The sequence below is a fragment of the Lonchura striata genome, chromosome 19, assembly GCF_050655825.1.
Source record: "Lonchura striata isolate lonStrDom1 chromosome 19, ASM5065582v1, whole genome shotgun sequence".
Lineage (NCBI taxonomy): Eukaryota > Metazoa > Chordata > Aves > Passeriformes > Estrildidae > Lonchura > Lonchura striata.
Window position 1 is genome coordinate 11,221,733 of NC_140721.1, and position 21,063 is coordinate 11,242,795.

Here is a 21,063-nt window from a genome sequence, read left to right on the forward strand (position 1 = left end):
TCCATGTGCTGCTGGGGATGGCAGGACCAGTGGGAATGTGGCCATGTGCCTCTCCTCCTTGGAGCTGCTCCAGGACACATCAGACCTCAGGCTCACGAAGTGGGAATGGGAGCTGGAGGGCTCTGCTGGCAGAGCAGGTTCCCACTTGTGTCACTGCACGTCCCTGCAGCCACCAGCGTGGCTCATGAGCAGAGACAGGAGGGATCATGTGCTGGAGCCATTCCCAGGGAGAAAGATGGGAAGGGGTTGGCACCTGCCAACCACCTCAGCCTGGAGATGCCCCTGAGTGCTGATACACATCTCTGTCCCCACACACTGGGGACCTCCCTCAGGGCTGCCTTGGGCACTCATGCTCATTCTTGTCTTCTTTCCCAGCCAAAACCACAGCAGAGCTGACACTGCCCACTCCAGTCCGTGCAGGAACCCCCCAAAACAGGGGAGGACCTCAGGAGGACTCGCCAGGCACTAACTGGACTTAACTGCCCATGGAACCTGCAGGGGCTGGGCCAGGAGTATCAGTGAGGCTCAGCCCTGGTTCTTCAGGCCTGGGCTAGGCTTTTGTAAGTAAAGCTCTGTTTGGTCTGATCTCCTCAGCAGGCCCTGGGTCATCACTATAAGAATCTTGTCTCCAGCCACATGTCCTGGCTGGAGCCCAGACCAACCAGTTTGTCTCTGGCCCTGCACCTGGCTAGATGCACCTTTGCTAGAGCCTTATCTGTAGCCTCAGCTCTGTCCCCTCCTGATCCTGGCTGGTGTCCCTGTCCTGGTTCATCTGATCTTCGCTGGGGCTGTCCAGGGACCCCAGTACCACTGTCCTGCTCAGAAGCTCTGGGATGGTCCCCTGGGGTTTGAGGACGCTGTGTGGTCTGGATCACACTTGGGTTCCCATTTGCTGCTCACAGTGGAACAACCCTTTGGGAATCCAGGGCTTCCCTCTGGCTGCCCTGGAAGGTCTGGGACCCTGGCAGGGGTCAGGAACCCCCCTGGACAGAGCCCCCAGAGACACTGGCTGTGATCTCTGTCCATGGAAAAGAGTTTTCAATCTTACAGGATGAATTACCAGCTCTGAGTGTTTGATATAAGTAATAATTAAGTGTGGCACGGGTGCAAAAGTAAAATTTTAGGATTCTAGATTAGGGGTTCAAAGGGGACAAGATGGAGGAAATTGGGTGTGCCTTGTCCTTTTTCTCCTTCTTCATGCCCTCCATGTCTCACTGTGGTGTTGGCATTTTTCTGTCAGTTCAGGCTGGGGACACACTGTCCAACGTAGGTGACAGGTATTGGCACGTTATTGTAAATCCAGCCCAGGGAGTTTCTGGTATTGAATGTTTGTAACATGCCACTGAGGGCAGAGCCCCACACGCTGCCCTGCAGGACAGAGCTGGGCAAGGCAGCAGAACATGTTAGAGATAAACAGAATAAACAACCTGGAAACCATCACAGACGAGTTATGGCTTCTTCTTTGGCGATGGGGCAGAAAGAGATTTTTTACAATCTTGGGATCATCAATACCTCAGATTCTGACACAACCCAATCCTTGCTGCTCCTGATGGAGAGCACAGGGAGCAGCATGCCCAGGATCCCTGTCCCTGCATCACCAGGTACAGGCCCGACTCCCTGGAGACCTCTGGAGATCAGTGGGAGCTGCTGGAGGGCTCTCCTGGGATCTTCTGTCATCTCCCCACATTTGAGCTGTTGATCTTGAGCTCTCCAGTGTCACTGTTGCTCTTAATTTTCTCTATATCATCACCTCCTTTCCCTAGGCCTGTGGCTTCCCCTATCCTAGGAGAGTTTCAAGGATCTTTCTAGGTCTCCTCTGCAGGGAGCACAGCCCCACAGCAGATCCCTGGGTGACTTGGAGGACCAAGGGGACCTGGAGCACCCAATCCCTGTAGCCCTCAGAGAACTTTGTGACTCAGAGCTCAGGGACCTCATGAGCCACCGAGTCTTCAATAGCCGAGAGAAATTTTTCCTCTATCCTTTTTTAGTAGACATTAAAGAATTTTCCAGCTGTAGGCTGGCCAAGATGTGAGAGATCATCTCCAGCTTCCCGAGCTCAGGGCCTCAGAAGATATCCTCTCCCTAGGAATGGTATGGGGTTAGGGTTAGGGTTAGGGTTTTAGGACACCCTGTCCTTCACCTCACCTAACTGGGGCTTTCACTGAAGGCTGTGGATAATCCAGACTTGAGCCCCTCTTTCTCCAGGGCAGCAGGCCCCAGCTGTGGGTCTGACAAGGGGAACAATGCTCAGGGACAGTGGTGGCAGCAGCATGTCCCATATGAGCCAAGCAGAGCCTGTGAGCAGCCACAGGCCAGTGGAAGCACAAAGCAAGGGGGGGTTCTGAGAAGGCTGACAGCCACACGACATCTTATTCAGGGTGCATTCCTCCTCCCACTGCTGCTGCCTCCTCCTAATGAAACCTGCTTGTTCTGCCTCACTGGGGAGCTGAGCATTGCCTGGGCATTCTTCCACACTGGTTAGGCCCTGTGGAACCTGCCTGTACCTTACCAGGGGGAACAGCCATGGGCAGGAACTGAGGAGATCTGAGCAGTGGGAGATGGTGAGATCCACCCTGACCTGTTCCTGCAGCAGAAGGAGCCATTATAAGCTGATGGTTTGAAGGTACATGAGTACCAGAACACACAGGAAGGTGGGATAAGTTTTCTGCAATCTTGTCTTTGGTCTCTTGGCTGCATTTTCTGCTCATCACAAGCTCGGGGTTTCCTTCCACCACACACAAGCACCCCTTAGGAATGGGCTTGGAGATACGGGGTTCATGTGGGATGGCAGAGTCCTGCACGCTGTGAGAGATGACTTGTTGCCACACCCAGATGTGAGAGAGACTCTGCCAGATCCAGCGATAACTCCCTGCACACAGGAACCATCCAAGTGGCCTTAACCCCTGGCAGTCAGCAGTGAATTTACTGTCTCCATGGTGCCTTGCTTGTGTTGCCTGGGCTCAGGCAGCTGTGACACACAGCTGATGGCGTTGGGTTCAAGAGATGACACATCTGCTCATCTGGATGGGCTGGAAAAGCTGCTCAAAGGAGGAGTCTACAAAGTGGTGTCTGACAGGGGCACTGAAGACACCCCACGGTACCTCCCCTGGAGAAGGTGGCCCCAGGCAGGTTCTCCTGGTGGCTCCACTGCCACAAAGGGAGCAGCACATGTGAGATGCCAAATGCCACCCCCACGCCACAGCAGGGAGGCACCAGCAGTGGGACTAAGAGTTGTTATCACACACAAGGATGTAGGGAGGTAGGACCTGTCAAGGATGCTCAGGGGTTTGGGGATCCTCAATCCCTCTTGGGTTTGGGATCAGCAAACCTTGCTCTGCAGTGGGTCAAGCATGAAGTGGGGCTGGGGAGCAGGGCCAGACAAATGTCCCCCAGGATGGCCCAGTGGTTTTCCCTTCTAGCACAGTGCAGCCTGATGTATGATGTGATTTTCATCAAAGACACAGCACAGCAGGGAGGAGGCAGGGAGAGACAGAGCACATGCCTGCCTGCTCCATGTGCTCGGGGATGGTGGTGCTTGGCTGTAGCGTTATGCTGTGAACTCCTGTCGGCAAGGATCATATCAAGCACCCTCTCTCTCCCTGCCTGCACCACTTCTCCTGGGCATGCTGCAGGCGGGGACCAGCCCTTTTCAAAAGAGGGTTGTTTCCAGCACGGTGTCTCTGGGAGGTACTGAGGTTTAGCTCACACGGAAGGAAGGTGTGCGAGCATGCCTGGGAAAGAACCAGGCATCCTGAGCAGAGCTGAGGGCATCCCAAGGGCCAAGTTGGGCATGTCCGGGGCAGAGATGGGCATCCTTGCAGCAAATCAGGCATCCTGGAGCAGAGCTGAGCATCCTTGGGGCAGAATGGGACATCCTGGGGTAGAGCTGAGCATCCCCGGGACAGAGCTGAGCATCCCAGGGCCAGAGTCGGATATTCAGGGCCAGAGCTGAGCATCTCTGGGGCAGAACGGGACATCCTGGGGTAGAGCTGAGCATCCCGGGGCCAGAGCTGAGCATCCGTGGGGCACAGCTGGGTATCCTGGGGCCAGAGCAGGGTATTCAGGGCCAGAGCTGAGCATCCCTGGGGCAGAGCCGAGCAGGGGGTCGTGTTAGTGCTGTCCCCAGCCCCCATCCCGGCGGCGTGCGGGGCTCCCGAGGTCTGCGGCGCCGGGAGGTGCGGGGGGAATGCGGTGCCTCATCAATAGGCAGCAGACCCCGCTGCCGCAGCGTTGCCGTGGGAACGGGCGGAGCCGCCGCCATTGGCGGCCCGGGCGCGGCGCGGCCCCGCCGGGTGCCCGGCCCGGCTCCGTGCGGAGGAGTCGGCGGCGGCTGCGGCGGGGGCTGCCCGCGGCCGCGGCGAGGGGCTGGCAGCTCCCCCGGCCCCTCCGCTACGTCATGGGGCCGGGGGCGGCGGGGGCCTGAGGGAGCTGCCTCCGCCAGCGGAGCCGCGGATCCGGGCGGGGACGGAGCCAGCCCCGGTGCGGGACGGAGCCAGCCCCGGTGCGGGGATGTTGCTGCTGCGGCCGCCCCCGGCCCCGGTCCTGCCGCGGAGGAGGGCGGCCCGGGCTGCTCCCGCCGCCGCTCGGATGCCTTCGGCTTTCCCTAGCCGGCTCCCGGTGCCTCGGGCAGCCCTGGCCGGTGCGGAGTGAGCCCAGCCCTGCCCCAGCCATGCAAGAGCCGGAGCGCGGCGTGCCCGGCGCGGCCGCGGGGCAGAGCGGGGCCCCCGCCGCCTCCGCCTGCCCGCAGCTGGACACGCGGGAAGGCGCGGGGGGTGACACGGCCGGCTGCCAGCTGTCCCCGGGCTCGGAGCGGGACGGAGCATCCCAGCCCCGGGAAGAGTCCTCGGGATCCCCCCGCGTCCCTCCGCCGGACCCCCAGCGGGTTCACTCCGCACCGGAGCTCGTCAGGCCGCTGCGAGCGATGGACCGGACAGACAGACCCGCCAAGGTAAGGCGGGGGTCGGGCTGCGTTTGCTCATTCTAGGGGAGAGGCAGGAGTATGTCAGCTCGGTACGAGACGGGAACGGGAAATTGGGAGCGCGGGGCTGCGGCTGAGCCATCCACAAAACCATCCCCGTGGGGCCGGCACCTGCCACAGGCGCTGCCACACACCCGCCGACAGAAAGGAGCCTTTGCTGCCCTTCAGCAGGGATTTCCAGCTGCGTCTGCTCTGGAAGACGCTGGAGCTGGTGCGGGGTCTTGCCGGAGCCCTGACGGAGCCAGTACTGGGCAGAGCCCACCTGGAACAGGCACAGCCCTGCACCAGCCAAGGCTGAGCCATCCTTGCGGCATGCCCCCGTTCCGGCAGTTCAATGGCTCTGCAGGTATTGGCAGGGACATGATTCACTGCCACCCTCTTCCAGAGCATCCCCTCTCCTCTCTGGGAGCTCTGGAGGGCTTGGTGCACCTCCAGGTGCAGGAGGAACCAGCCCCTGCAGGCAACACCCAGGCACCTCGGGGCAGAACAATGCCTGGCCCTTGCAGCATCTCCCTAAAAACAGCCCAAAAGGCTTTCTCGGGGTCTCACCGCTTTGATCTAGGTCACAGAAGTTCATCAGCTCCCCCTGTTTAGTACAGCTTGCAGCCCTTTCCCATGGCCATCTTCCTGAAGTCTCCTGGAATGTGGGGAGGCTCTGGGGTGCTTTTAAAATAGGGGAGAAAATGGGTTTTGACCTTTTCTTATTGAGCACAGGGGAGAAGAGCTGACCAGTGCTGGTTGGGGCTTAGCAGGGGTGTTTTGAGCAAGGCTGTGCCATGCTGCTGAGCCCAGCTGGAGAGCAGCCTGCAGGAGAAACAGCACCCCAGAAACCCAGCGAGGGAGAACGTGATTTCATTGCAGCCCAGTTTGTTAAGGGTCTGTTCTGAAGGGCTGTTTGTTGCCATGTTTAGAGAAAGACCACATTGAACCTTGGTTGGACTCTGACTGTGCCAGAAGCGCTGCAGTCAAAATCCGGCACAGCAGAATGGGATGGATTTCTGCTCCCACCCCTCTTTTGTATCCCAGGAGTCCAGTCAGTTGTGCCAGACTTACTGTCCCCAGAGAATCCTGGAATGGTTTGGTTGGAAGGGACCTTACAGATGGTTCCATCTGGTTCCAGCCCAGATGACCAGCTTGCTGCAAGCCCTGCCCAGTGTGTCCTGGAACACTTTCCTTTGGGAAAGGAGAGCAAGTGGGTGCTGTGTCCTGGTGGGAGCCTGAGTGGGAAGGCTGGGATGGAAGGAGGGCAGGTGGCTGTTTGAGAGGGTGTTTGTGGGTGCTCCTGCAGCTGAACTACACCTGTGGGGTGGGTCCCTGCAGTGGGTCCCCCCATTGGTCTCTATGGAGGTGACTGCTGAGCACCTGCCATCCAGTTTGCCTTGGTCCTTGGGCTGCACTGAGGGTTTTCCTGTGATCCTGGAGGCTCCTAGCTAGGTGGGAGCCTTCCCATGGCATGATGGCATCACCATCAGAGCACCCTGGACTGTAGTAGCACTGGTGGTGCTGTGATGTGCTCTGGGGCCAGACTGATGGTATGGGATTGGTGTGACTCTGCTGCATCATGGCAGTGCCACAGTGGCACTGTGATGTCATTGGGGTGGTGCTGGTGGTATCACGCAAGTACCATCTTTAACATTGATGTTGATCCCCAGAAAGGTTACCTTGTGTTTTCCTGGGAAAAAAAAAAAATCCAGCAGCGGAGCCAAATGGCTTTAGCAATGTGAAAGGCTTCAAGTTCAACCCCAGAAGGGAGCTCAGTGCTGCTGTCCCCAGCGCTGGTGCTGCTGGGCTGTGGAGAAACACCCTCCAGCCTGGGGATAAGGTGCTGTGGTAGAGCTGGGCCAAGCCAGGCTTGCACAGCTCCCCTCCAAAGCTTGGCTTCTCCTGGCCAGGCTGGGACACACCTCTGTGTTGTGTTGCCAGAGCTGAGCTTCCTTTAGGATATTTGTCCTTGGGATGTCAGAGCTGCATTATGTGAACAGGACAGCTGCCTCCAGGGAGTCCTCTCCTGGTGTGGGGAAGAGCCTCCTGAGGGCTCATCACTGACAGAGTTGATTAAAGGTGTTGATTTTATGATGAAGCTCTTGCTGTGTGTCCCAGCTTCTGCCACCACTGCTCAGCCGTTCCCTCGGGGACAGGCTGTGGAGAGGCATTAAGACTGTCTGTAGGTCAAATTAATCTTGGTGTCCTTGCCTGCATCTCTCCTGAGTGCAGTGTGGAGAGTGATATTGCCCTTCTCCTATCTGGGAGCTGGCAGAGAAGCTCTGGAGTTAGGGGGGTGGGATGAAGGGACACACCTGAAACCTCCCATCCAGCCTCTGCCCCAAGAAAGCTCCAGAGATGCAAGAGGCTGATCATGTCCTGACCAGGCAAGTGTTGAATATCTCCAGGGACTGGGATCCCACCAGAGAGATGTTCTCCATAGCCTGGTGGGAATTTTCCTTGTTGAGGTTTGTGCTCACAACCCTCTGTCCATTTGTCACATGTCCCTCCATCCTGCAAGGTACTGTAGGCTTTCTGAGCTCCTCAGAAGAGCAGTGTGTCCCACCATGGCCCCACTGTGTAATGCTGTCTGGGGGTTGTCACAAGTGTATCCTTCCTCCTGGGCCTTTGGAATTGCTCTGGTCCTGCTTCCCAAAATTTCTGTGTGGACATGAGCCATAATAAATTACTCTCCTGCTGTGAATCTTCAGGCACTGCAGGGGTGTAGGATCCAAATCCAAATAATGAATAACAGAGAAGGAGAAAAACGTTGTCTGTGTAGGAAGAATGAGGTTAAAGTGGCACAGATACAGTCTGTCTGGAAATTTGAAAGTTCCCAGAATGCTGTCAGATGGATTTTAGAGCACTTCTCACAAGAGCTCACTTGCCTTCATCTCCCAGGGGATGTTGCTCCAGTGGATATGCTTTGGCCCTGGGACATTCAGGGTGGTTTGGGAGTGGGTTCTTGAAAGGAAGGATCCCTCCTGGTGCCCTACACTGGACAAGGGGGAGAGGACCAAGGTTGTTCACTTTCTGCATGTTCCCTGCATCCTTCCCTTCCAGGATTACTCATCTCCCCAAGCTCCCCCAATCACTCATGGAAGGGATGAGCTCAGCAGCTGATCATTCCCTGTTCCCATCCCAGAACCCCACAGGCAAGGGGCACAGTTAGAGTGCTCTGAGTTAATTCTCATGACTTCTTTTCAATCACAAGAGGTTGCTTTGGATTTGAATTTCTTAAAATCCTAGCCTCAGCTTCCCTTGAGGTCATGTGGAGCTGAGAATATTCAATAAATCCATAAACCCAACTAAAAATGCTTAACTCAAGGAGCCCTCCAGTTAGTAGGAATTTAAATAGCCACAGGAAAAAAGGAAAAAAAAAAAAAACCCCACAAAAAAAAAAAAAAACAACCAAACAAACCCCCCCAAAAAACAACCACCCCCCCCCAAAAAAAAAAAAAAAACTCCACCAAAAAAACTGTTGGTCCCAGTGGGGCTTAATAAAACAAAGCAGAGACACAGGAAGAATTATAAAATGCTGGTAAATATCCTCCATACCAAGTGCTCAGTCCAAGCTACATTTAGTGATAAACTCAGTGCCTTTTGCAGGAATTTGTGGACTTTCAAGAGCTTCAGCTGTTCATTTAGTGTCGGAGGGTGTGTAGAACCACACCCTTGACTGGGAAGGGTAGGTCAGTAGGATGAAAGACTGCAGTAGGACAGGGAGACCTTGGGCAGTGGAGCCATTGTTGCCATTACATGCAATCCCAATTAGAAGGTTGTATTCCATTATGCTCTAAATCTGAGTAAATTAATTTTCCTTGGCTTGAGAGTGCACGGCTTCATGCAAATTCCTTAGTGCTGTTTGCTGCAGCACTATGGATGCATGGCCATCTCAGGCAGCTGCCTGCCAGGAAGAGCCAGGGCCTCTCTATTTGTAGGAATGAATGGAAAACTAGGCAAAGTGAGACTAGGAAGGGGAAGGCAATGCTCATTTTAGCTCTTTTTTTGATTAAGCTCATGCCTTCTATGCAAAGACATGTCCAAATGGCTCAGGCAGGTCACTTGTGTGGGATGTGGAGCGTGAGGGACACCAAGCAGTGCCTCCTCACTGTGTCCTTGGCTCCTCTGGGCTGGTGGAGGTAAACTGGGTTTGGCACAGGGCTGTTACACCGTCCTGCTGTTGGCCATTGCCAGCCTGTGAGCAAGATGAGCAAGAGCACTGATCCCAACCTTGAATCACAAAATCCCAAAGTGGTTTGGGTTGCCCCTTAAAGCTTATCCAGTCCCACTCCACTGTCCCAGGCTGCTCCCAGCCCTGTCCAGCCTGGCCTTGGGCACTGCCAGGGATCCAGGGGCAGCCACAGCTGCTCTGGGCACCTGTGCCAGGGCAGGGGACCCTGTTCCCCTCCCAGGGAACAAACAATTCCTTCCTATTGAATCATGCCATAGCCTGGGCAACTAGAGCAGGTTTTTAGCCAATGTGACCCAAAAGAAAATGTGTTCTTGGCCCCTGGGATGCTGACAGTGATTTGGAAAATAGGAAGAAGTGGATGGGAAACTGCAGTGCAGATTTTTGGGCAAAAAGTGACTTGTACATATGAAATCTACCCCTCGATTCCCTGAGGTACTCTGTGAAGTGGAAGAGCAAATAAACTTCTTCAGAGCTGATTATGTTGAGGAATCAAGTATTTGCACTTAATCAAAACATATCTGTGACCAGGATGTTGCTGCTGAGGCTCTGTGATGAGGAGAGTCTGGTATTGACTTTGCAAGCTGTGATCCTCTTAGAGGGCTGTGTCTTCTGTATGGGCAGGAATTTACTGAGGATTTACTGAGCTGCAGCTCAGTGGCTTCCCAGGTGAAGGCAGAAGTCTCATGCCTTTCTTGGGAGTGTTTCTGTTACAGGAAAGATGAGATATCAGAGAACAATCATCCCAACTCAATTGCCTCCAGTTTGGTAATAATTAGCATTAGCTCCATGATTGCAAAAGGCTGATCACTTTCTTTATTATATCATCTTATACTATATTATACTGTAGGTATATTAAGAAACTTAGTAACCCTTATTAAGAAACTTAGTAACCCTTCCAGCTAGTCTGACACAGCTTTGACCTAACCAGTCAATCTATCTAAACACCATCCAGTGTCCAATTATGAAATTACCCTTTGGTAAACAAATCTCCATTACACATTCCACATGTGCACAACAGCAGGTGCAACAAGTGGAGATAAGAATTGTTTCTCATTCTTTCCTCTGATCTGTTCACAGATTTCCCCAGGAAAATTCCTGGGAAAATCTGTGCCTGCACTCTGTGTCCAGAGAGCTGCTGCCACACTACTCCAGCCATCAAATACCAAACCTGGAAAAAACTAAATTTTATCATCTTCACCAGGGGTTTTTTGCATGTTAACAAAATAGAATTATCTGACACGTGGTGTTCAGAAAAAGTCCAGATGCTCCACAAAAACCCCAGGGTGGTCTGAGCCTGAGCCTGTAGTGCTGGGAGCTGCAGACCGACCTCTGCTTAGAGCTAAGCAACAAAAAGCTCCAGAAATGTCTTATGGTAAGCCAGTACCCATGTTTTAGCTCAAATAATTTGCAATGTGTATGAGTACACAGCAGCAGAGGTTGTGAACTCTTTCTGTGTTTGCACTGAAGTTTTTCACACATTACTTCCCACATCTTCTACATTTTGTGTTTTTTTATTATAGTGGAAATAATGCTGCATGAGCTACTTCTCTGCAGATTCAATTATTTGTTCAGCAGCACCCAGAAAATTCTGCAGTGGGGGAAAAAGACAGCTTAGCTGTCTTGGTTTCAGAATGTTACAGCCTGACCAGGTTTTATGGTGCACAGCCTGTCTCCCACACATTCCCCAAGTGGGCAGTGAAATGGCGACGTCCCCTGAGTGCAGTGGGGATGAGCACAGTCCTGCTTTACCAAGAGTGGAGCTTGGCCAAATCATTCTGGATCTGGTAAGAGACAAGGGAGACACATGTACACCAGTGTTCAAAGGGTAGTTGGGAGAACAGGCTTTGTACCTTTTTTTCACCTTACAAAATGCAGATATCTTTCTTACAAGGTGTGCAGGGGGCAAAGACCCTGCAGGGGACACAGGGGTGGCCAGGGGTCACACAGTAGCCCAGGAGCAGGAGGGTGACGTTCCTGTACTTGAGGAGTGTCACACAACCTGGTGCTGCTGCAGGTTATCTGATGCATCAGCCGCAGTTTGTGGCTGCACACAACCTGGGATTGCAAAACACTTTGTGCTTGACATGGAGAGAGCTGGGTCACAGCTGGGAAAGCCTGTCCAGGGCCACACAGACCTTGTGTGCCTCTGCTTCAGGCGGGTCTTGGCCATCTGGAAGCAGGGACACATCTCCATAGCCCACTGGAGAGCAGGGCCAGGAGCAAACTGGTCAAACAGAAGAACTGGCGACACCAGTAGTGTTCAGCCAGATGAGAACCTGCACCCTGAGCAGCACCTGTCCCCTGCCAGAGTTTTCCACGGCTTCTCCAAACCCTACATTCATCACAATTCCCTGCCCTATTTTCTGTCTGATGGTGAAGGATGAAGCATCGTGAAGCATCACATGTGCAGCAGCTCAGGAGCATTTCAGAACCACCTTCCTAGCAGCCATGAGGTATTTCAGTGCCATTTTCTCTTATCTTCTTGCAAATCCTCGTGTCTTTTGGATTTGCTGTCAAACGTGAGGAATTGTGTCACACTGTACCCTGGACCCAGCTGCAGCCTTGGATTTTGGAGAGCTGATCCTCTGCCTTGGGAGTTTATTTTCCACTCACATTCCTCCCTGTCTCAGTTTTGCAGGAACATTAATTTCCCCCTGGTTGGGAGGCTGGAGAAGCTGAGCTCATCAAAGGACAGTGAGCCAGGTCCATCAGGGCTGTTGAGCTGAATATTCTCCTCCTGGAATAGCTCAGTTTGTGTTCCTGGGATTCATAATGGTGCTTCCACAGAGGGTTTTAAGATAGAGAACCTGGTTTTGTGAGACTTCAATTCCAGCTGCATCTCATTTTAAACACCCAGTTAGGAGCATATGAAGAGCTAGCAGTGGTCAGAGGGTGTGCAGGAGGAGATGCCTGGGGAAATGCAGAGAAACAGCAAATGTATAGTGACTGCTCTCCTGAATATTCCCTGAATATCTTCCAATTCATGGCTCCAGAACTCCTCATGCTGGAGGCAGGATTTTTGAAGTTAATAGCCTTGGATGGATTTTTTCTTCCATGAATTTGTTACATGGGGTGACAAAAATCAGATAAATGAGGAAATCACATAACTAAGGGCAAGTAGTAGGCTGGAAGAGGGATAGGCAGCAGGAGAAAATGCTGACTGATGGAAAGGGGAGTTGGCAGCACACAGGGTTCTGGGGAAGTGCCCTAAAGGCAAGGGCACAACAGAGATATTTGTGTCTGAAACCAGGAACGGCGCAAAATGCGAGAAGGAAGCAGAACAAGCACAGTGGGGCACACTGCCTGTCAGAGGAGTGGCAGGAGAATCAAGCTTCATCCCAGGCGTGTCTCTTCCTTCTCCCATTCCTCTGGCAGCACTGTCCCTGTTCCCTGGGTGGGGATGTGCTGGCTGCTCGCTGTGCCGGCAGCGCTGGGGCTGACTGCTCACTGACCCAACAGGAGGTGAGGCTATTTTTGTCTTGCTTTTGACATGCAGTGAGGGCACTGCAAAAGAGCAGCCTATGGAAAATGATTTTGTCCTGTGAGGTGGCTGATTCCCTTGAAACTCTCTGGAAGAGGAGAAAATGGATTGGCAATGACAGGCTTCATTTGCAAGTGAAGAAGACTGAGAAGTTAATAGCTAAAGGGCTTTGACATGGCTTGGGGACAATGATTTCAAATGAAGGAGAGGTGGTAGATTTAATGTATCCAAGATAGCAGGAGAGCTGTGATAGCTTCACCTGGGTCACTCTGCAAGGTGTCTGCAGAGAGGGGTTGTATTCAGAGAAGGCTCCTGCAAAGCAAACCCAGGAACTGGACCCCAGATCAGCTGCATATGGAGAAATCAGGGCATCTTGAAATTGTCAGTAGTTTATACACCTTTAAATTGTGTGTGATTTCTACACCCTCAAATTTGGTATGCTTTCAAATCAGCTGTGTGCCTGCCTATTTCCAAAGGCTACCTGAGACCTGCTCATGGGGCCACCTAGTAAAGACATCTTCCCTGTCTGACTTTCAGCAGGGATTTCAAAGCAAGGCTGGGTTTAGCCTTTGGCTGTTCCCCGGGGCTGGCTGTGGGAGCCCTGTGCTGGTGGGTGCCAGGCCGTGCTGCGGTGCCAGCACTGCCACAGCCGCATTGCAGAGCAGGGCTGCAGGCACTGCCTGCCTGATTTACTGTCCCCCCATGGCCTCCTGCAAGTTTTCTGCAGGACTTTAAGGACTGTGCTGGATGCTGGGTGCTTCAGAGGGATTTTGCCTGCATGACCCATTTAACAGCCTGGCTGAGCATCTCTCCCTTCAAAAGCCACTGCAGCTCTACGGTGCATTTGAAGCTTTAAGGTGAAAAAGCAGCAGTTTTCTGGCAGCTGCCATGCTGAGGCTTTTCTTTCTTTGCTGTTTTCAATGCAACTTGGGGAAACTTTGGGCTTTACTTGCCAAAAGAGATGACAGATGAAACAGAAGCTTCAGAGCCACGTGCCTCCTGCTCTCCTCCCTCAGCATCCCTGCTGTTCTGTTCCTGCCTTCCTCTCATTTTAGAAACTTTCCCTGTGGCAAAAGACCACATCACTTGTGTTAATTTTTAAATTAATTTTTTAGTGGCCAAGGATGCTCCTGATCTGGGGAATGTGGCTGCCTGGAGACCCTCTCTGCTGCCCCATGGTGTCAGCTCTGCCTCGGCTCACAGCAAACCTCCTTGACCAAGGAATGCATTTGGATTCCAGCTCCTGCTGCCACTTCTGTATATCTTCATCGGAATGAGTCACTTTGGAGGGAGCCTCTGTGTCTCTCCTACCAAAGGATTTCTTCCACCTCCCTGTGAAATGCACCATGGGAGCCCTGAGCCATGCAGCGCGGGATCCTTAAGGAGCTGCAGAGCAGTTGATAAATGAAAAGCCATTTCATTATAGGAAATTAATGTTTAATGAGCATGGGATGACGTCTGGATAGCGCTTCGGTTCCAGGCTCTCTGTGGTCTTGCAGGAGGGCTCAGCTGACACAGCCAGCACTGGCTCAGAGCCGACAGGAGGGTTTGGCAAAGCTTTTGTGGCAGTGAGGTCCCCACATGGGACAGACGTCCTGGCACAGCGAGAATCTCCTGCCTTCGTGTCTTCTCGCTGCTGCTGTCCCTTGTGCCTCTCTGGGCAAAGCCCCAAGGAGCTGCGGCCACAGAGGGACATGCTGGCACAGGGGAGACTTGGCCCCGTGCCTGGCCCCAGCCTTGAACACACAGCCACACTCTCCTGCTCCGTGGCACTTTGCCTGGGGAGGCTGCCACATCCACAGAATGTGACGGGGCATGCCAGCCTTTGCCATGTCATGGGCTCTGGAGTCATGACACCAAACCTGGGCTGAGCTGGGGGCAGCCTGGCATGGTGGGGGTGAGGGGTTACGAGCCTTTGCATCTTGCCCTAATGAAATGGTTTATAACTACAGAAATGGGGTTTCAAATGCAAAAATTTGAATGTAGGTCCTCAAAATATCCCCATGCCGTGCTGGAGGTGCTGATTGTCCCCTACTGAAACCCCATGCTGATGTCAGAAGTCCTGACTGGCTGGTGGGGGAGGCAGGAACACATCAGCTCCTCCTCAAAAGCTCTCCTGCTCCCATCCCAGTGCAGAGGCTGCTGGCTCATGGTGCTCGCCCTGTCTCAGGGCAACCACAGACAAGAATTTTGAGGCCTTTTGGCAGTGGCAAGGAGATGGAAATAATGCACTTTGACTTGACTGCGTGGCTGCCTGCTTGACTCTGGGGGTGGCAGCAGAGGACCAGCCTGAGGCACTGCCATGCTCAGCACAGGAGATGATGGTAGGACACCTCTCCATGAACCTGCCCTGTTTCATCCCCTCTTTGTCACCTGCAGTATGGATTCCCAAGCTGAGGAAGTGCTTTGTTGTTCCTGGAGCTGGTGATGGGAGAAATGGTCTCTGGGACACCTCGCTGTACCTGTAAAGATGCAGGGACAGGACTGATACTGCAGGAGCTGGTACCGGGCACAGACCTGTGCACATGGCTCCCAGGGGAGCTTCTTAGCATCCCTGTGATGCTGGGTTCAGGGATTTCCTTTGTTCCTGGGCCTAACCATCCCTGGGATGGTTAAGTTGTTGGAGAGCAGGAGAGGGCACCCGGTGCTGTAATGTGGTGTCCCCAGGAACAGTGGCCTGGAGCGCCTAGGAGGGAAAAAAATAGAGGAAGATGTATTCTTACTTTGCCATGTGTGGGTAGTAGTACAGTTTCCTTCTATGGGGCATTTCAGTAACCCTGGGATTTCTGTGGGGAGGGTGGGCATCTACAAACCACTCTGCCAAAAGTCTGTCAGCTCGTGGCACATCATATCCTGGTGTCTCAAAGAGCTGATGGGACTGGAGATACCACATGAGGCTGATGGGAAGGGCTGGGTGTCATCTTCTGATTTCTTCTTGTTGTTGTTTTCAGCCTCCTTCAGCTGTGTTTTCCCTCCCCGCTTTGTCAAGGCATTTTCATACAGGTGTGAGAGGCTGGGAGAGCCGTGGACATGGCACCATGCTGGGGAATTCAGTGGGAGGGGACTTCGTGGCACTGGCCTCCTGGCCTGGACATGATGGAGAAACCAGAATTGTTCAAAAGTGTCATGAGTTTTAGCCAGTCTCAGACCTCCTAGAGCTGAACTCCTGTCTGAGCTCTTTCTACCCAGAAAGTTCCTAGGCAGCATTCCTTTGGGAGTATTTGATTTATTTATTTATTTATTTATTTTTAATTTTTATTATTTCCCAGTATCTTTGGCTGGAAAACTGCAGGCCAGAGCTGTGCACACCAGGAAGGTCACGGCCGTTCAGCAGAGACTTGTCGGGCTCTTGGAGTGGGTCTTGCAAGACCTGCCTGGCTGCTGGGAAAACGTGTAGCTGGATCTTCCCGAGGCACTGCCACATGGCAGCTGTGAAGCAGCAACTCGGCTCTGAGCTTTGCTAACACCCAGAAATCTTTGCTGGGAGCTGGCTCCAGTCGAGAGCCTGCGGCGAGCTGCTCTGGGCAGGAAGCAGCAACCACAAAAGTCTATGTACAGCTCCTGGCAGAGCTGCTGCTGCTGCTGCTGCTTTTGAGGTGGCAAAATGAAGGTGGTGTTTGCAAAGAATCTTGCATGTCGCCTTCTTTTGGAACCAAGACTGACACAGACAGGATAATCTGGCGTCTGGCTCCTGGGCCAAACATGAGTGCTGGCGTGGGGAAGAGGGCGAGGAAGTCTGGTTGCCTCCAAAGCCATGTGGTGCTGGAGACCACTGCATCCTTTAGCCATGGGGAGAAGCACACATGCATGGGGTGCCAGGGGTTGTATTCTGCCTGCCTGGGTCTTGACTGGCTCTGTCTGTGTTTCACCAGAGTTTGGATGGTGCCGTGGCTCAGGACAAGAGAAGGCTCTGGGCTTTTTTCCTGGGTGGCAGCTGAAAGAATTCTTAAAGCTATGGAGATGGCAGCAGTCACCCTCAGGATGGCCTCAACGGCCAGTTGTCCCCCAGTGGACATGCAGCGCCTTGCCTCCTCTGAATCAGCCCCCACATCCCACCCTTTGCCACCAGCCCCCTGATGCTGCCAGCCCCTGGCACAGCCAGGCCAGGCTCACCACAGGGCTGGGGCTGGTGTGTCCCTGCTGAATCCCTATGGTCCTGCAGGACCTGCAGGCCCAGGCCCAGGCAAGTGAAGCCCTGTGGCCCTGCAGGACGTGCCTCAGGCAGGTGAAGCCCTGCCTTGCCCTCTCCGTGCTGTTTTGCAGAGTGGGGCTGACTACAGCTTCCTTGTGAGCCAGAACACAAAGCTCCTGAGTGCCCTGGAGGACCTGCGGCACCGTTGCTCCAGCCTGGCCGAGGAGAACAGCTTGCTGGTGAGCAGGAGATGCTTTCATGGGATGCTCTGTGGGGAGGGAGTCCTGGACACAGAGAGCTGCTGTCTGCTACCAACTCTAAGAGATCACAGAATCGCAGAACATGCTGAGTGGGAAGGCAACCATAAGAATCATCGAGTCCAGTTCCTGGCCCTGCACAGAACCATCCTCAAGAGTCACACTGTATACAGAACTATTGTCCAAATGCTTCTTGAGCTCATGGGATAATCTAGGCAGGGCCAAAGGACAAAGGAGGTCTGGTGCTATGAGTCCCCTGGGTGCCTTCATGCTGCAGCCATCAGCTGGAACTGGACCCTTCCTTGCAGTGCTGAGTAGGGCTGAGCAGAGGAGGGGAAGTTGCTCTTGTTTCCTCTTTAACTGGAAAAGCAGAAACACTGATTCAACTCAGCCTTGGCTGTGGATGACAGTGCAGCACTGCCCCCTGCTCCCACGAGAGCTCAGAACCAAGATCCTCCCCAGCTGTACCCCAAAGCCAAGCCAGGCTGCCACAGCCTGGGCCATCTGCCTTCTGCCCCTCCCTCATCCCTGACTCCCCAAGTGAGCTAGCCAGGACTCTCAGGAAAGAGGGGATACTTCCCTGCTTCATCCTCCCTGGAGAGCATCACCCCTTACCCAGCCCTGCAGTGTGGGGGTGCAGCCCAGCCATGCTCAGCATTTCAGATTCATATCACCCCATTCAAAACACATATTTTAGATCATTTTCTTACAGTAAAGCATAAATTCAGCATGACCTGCACCCCGAGGGGTTACCCCTTATCAATCATCTGGATTTCAGTGAAGCACAAGCCAGTGTGTCAAATTTTTACTCTTAAAAATCAACCTCAGCCTTCCAGCCCAGGCACTCATGGTGCACTCTCACGGGGGCAGGGAGGGAAATAATTGTCAGGATCAGTCAACCTGACGTTTCTGCTGATGTGAAAAGACAGCATAACACATCTCTGTTTGACCTTGGGAGAAGGAGCCATTGGCAAGAGGCAGCTTATTGGAACAGACAGATAACAAATAAAAGGGGATTTAAGAGCGAAGAGAATCAATAGGAAGAAAAGCGAAATTTGCTTTGCAAATATCATAAAGTCCTTTGTCACCTTCTCCTGCTCATGCTTTGGTGTCAGGATAGAAAGGACACAGATAAGCTTGCTGTGGTGGTGCAGTACAAATCCTCAGGGATGTGTTGAGTCCTGTAATCCTGGGGAAATAAACTGGGAAGACTCTGGAAGAGAAACCCCCAAGGGTGGGTGGCCAAGATACACTGATGCTGGAGGCATATTGAGTCCTAGTAGAGCCTGCAACAGGGGTGTGGATGGAGAGGGACCATGTGGGATGGTCTGGAGTGGGGTGAAGGGCATCTTAGGGGGACCAAGAGGTTACATTAACAAAAATACTAGGAAAACACAGCTTTCAGGGACTGGAGAGGCAACAGAGATTGTTCAATGGTTGGGATAGTTCCAGGAGAACAGTCCAAGCCCTGGCAGGGAAAAGGCCTGTGTGCCCTGCATAGGTCAGGTAGAGGCAGGGATGTTGGCTCCTGAGCAAAGGCTTCATCTCCAACTTCTCCTTCTGCTCTCCAGCGCAGGAGCTGCTTTCCCCAGGCAGAGGAGAAGGTGAAGCACCTGAAGAGGAAGAACGCAGAGCTGGCAGTGATCGCCAAGCGCCTGGAGGAGAGAGCCCGCAAGCTCCAGGAGGCCAACCTCAAAGTGGTGGGTGCTGAGACCTGCCGTGGCTGGGGAACTGGGCTGGGAGAGCACCTCACCACCAGGACCTTTGCTTTTCTGCTTCTATTGAGCTAGAAAGGCCTTTCCTTTCCCTTTTTCTTAAACCTACAGCAAACATGCTTTGCATGTCATAGCAGAGCAGGAATCCCCAACCCCAGCTATCGCCAGTGTCTTTACTCCTCTTGGGGGCTGGTTTGAGGAATTTCTTCCTGCTTGGTTTCTTACTGTAAGGTCATAGTTTAAAGTAATTAACTCAGATTTCTTTGGGCAAGTCATGAAAAGAATTCATCTGATTTCATCAAAAAGAAACAGGAAGGATTTTGAATAAGAAAAGGAGTGCAGTGAAGCAAAACAGGAAGGGGTGAGAGGCTGCTCTGTCCCATCCACACCTCGCTGGAAATGCTGCACAAGCCACAGTGCTTCTGCATTTTCCAACCCAACAGTGGCTTGTTGAGAACCCTGGAGCATGTGACATGGTGCAGCAGCAGTGGGAGGTGGCTGTAGGGTATGGGATCTTGGGCACACCTTCCTGAAGGAAAGCAGGGATTGTGATGGTGAATTCAAGCCGTTTAGGGTAGGAAGGAGGAAGTGAAAGCTGTGCTGGAGAAAAGGTAGGGGGATTTCCTAGTACTGCTGCCTGCTCTGTCCCCAGGCACTGTGTCTGTCATGGGGTTTTGGTACTTGCAGGGCAACAGATGGACTTGTCAGATACTACGTTGAGAGAAACCTTTTGACATACTATACAGACCCTCCAGCACCTATACAAATACTGTTTTATTTCTTTCCCCAGTGAAACTTCGGGGTGGGTACAGTTTAGAGCCTGTGCAAGTCCTGGAGAACTGACTTGCTGGACTCCTGTGCTGGCCCACATATCCTGACAGCAGCAATTTAGGGTGGCTGAGCCTTTTGGAGGGTGGGTTGGAGGTATGACCAGAGAAGGGGCCCTGGGGAGCTGGGGTTTAATTTGGCACCAGGTCCCTCCAGTGCTTGGTACCCAGGTCCTGTGAAGCCATGGCCACACAGATTCTGCACATGCATGAGATGCTTGGGAAGACCTGGGGAAGAAAACTTCACCCAGAAGATTCCGTGTGCCTGATGTGGCAGCAGAGGATCCCCTTCCAAGACTGTCAGGCTTTGTGCAGATGAAAATAGCTGGGCAGAGAGAGGCAGGGTTGGATACACCCAGGGACTGGATGTATCCTCACTGCCCATAGGGCTGGGCTGAACAGAGGGTTTGAGCTGCCCCTTCATCCAAGTCTGTAGTGCTGGTACCCAGTGGGAGAGCCAGCTCCAGGGATTGGGACATCCCAGGGACACTGTGCCAGGCAGCCTCAGCTCCTGCCTGGGCAGAGCCTATACTCAGGCATCTGCCTGTCCCTGCCTGCCCCACTCCCCCTAACCACACTGCCATCCCCACCATATGCTTTCCTCCCTCCCAGGGAGCATGTGAACCTGAACTACTTTTCCTCCAGTCCTGCTTTTCTCCCAGTCCTTCCTGTCTGGGCTCTCCTTAGACTCTGCTTTTCCATCTATCTTCTGCCCATCCATGCAGAAGCTCTTTCCTACTAGAAACCCATGAAATCTGTGTTTCCTTTCCTGGTTTGGCTGCCTCTACCCTTGATCCCATGCTATATTTGGTCCTATGCTCATCTTTCCTGCCATTCTCCCCTCCTCTCTGCTGTCTTCTCTTGTCTTTTTTACCTCGTCTTGTTTTTCCCTCCTTCCCCTCCTCACTTCTGCCTTGCCTGCGGCCCCTGTGCTGGCTGTACCTATTGAGTACCTTTGTCCTTCCCACCTATTCTTTGAGCCACTTTTCCATCCAGCCTTTCCTCTTCTACTTTTCAGTAGGACAGAAAGTTCCTCTGCTCCTTTCTGTTTGTCTGTCCTTTGGGGCCAGGCTGCATTTTTGGGCAGTGCTCCCTGTGCTGGGTGATGAGGTGGTGGTTAAGGAACACGGAAGGGTGATGGGGTGGTGGTTGTTGAACACCAAGAGTTGATGGGGTGGTGGTTATCACACACGAGCACACCTCACTGCTCTCTGGTGTAGGTAACTGCTCCGATGCCTCTGAAGGGCTCCAGCCTGGAACTCTGCAAAAAAGCATTTGCCCGCCAGCGTGCCAAGGACCTGACAGAGCAAGCCAGTGCTCTCCTGGCAAAAGACAAGCAGATTGAAGCTCTGCAGCAGGAATGCCGGGAACTGCAGGCTAAACTCCTGGCAGGGAAGGTGAGACACTTTGTGGGACATCACTCTGGGGCTGGGGACAAGCAGAAACAGCAGTGATGGAAACCAGGCTCTGGGAAGCGGTGTGGGGGGAATTAGTCT

The 21,063-nt window shown here is 53.3% G+C and overlaps 1 protein-coding gene across 13 annotated transcripts in view; it reads left to right on the plus strand.

The window, feature by feature from the left end:
* The first annotated feature begins 4,355 nt into the window (after positions 1-4,355).
* The window catches only part of TSPOAP1 (TSPO associated protein 1), a 75,358-nt gene continuing 58,650 nt past the window's right edge, over positions 4,356-21,063 (plus strand). For 7 of the 13 annotated variants that reach the window (XR_014949595.1, XM_085557644.1, XM_077787463.2 and 4 more), the window contains exons 1-4: positions 4,357-4,948; positions 16,900-17,007; positions 18,597-18,725; positions 20,788-20,964. Coding sequence is in view for 12 of the 13 variants with exons in the window: in XM_085557644.1 (XP_085413770.1) it covers positions 4,670-4,948; positions 16,900-17,007; positions 18,597-18,725; positions 20,788-20,964 (693 nt within the window). In the remaining variant the exon portion in view is untranslated. Of the gene's footprint in view, positions 4,949-8,447; positions 12,618-13,751; positions 14,961-16,899; positions 17,008-18,596; positions 18,726-20,787; positions 20,965-21,063 lie in introns of those variants that run through there. The other 6 variants (XM_077787462.2, XM_085557646.1, XM_085557649.1 and 3 more) reach the window with 5 other exon arrangements.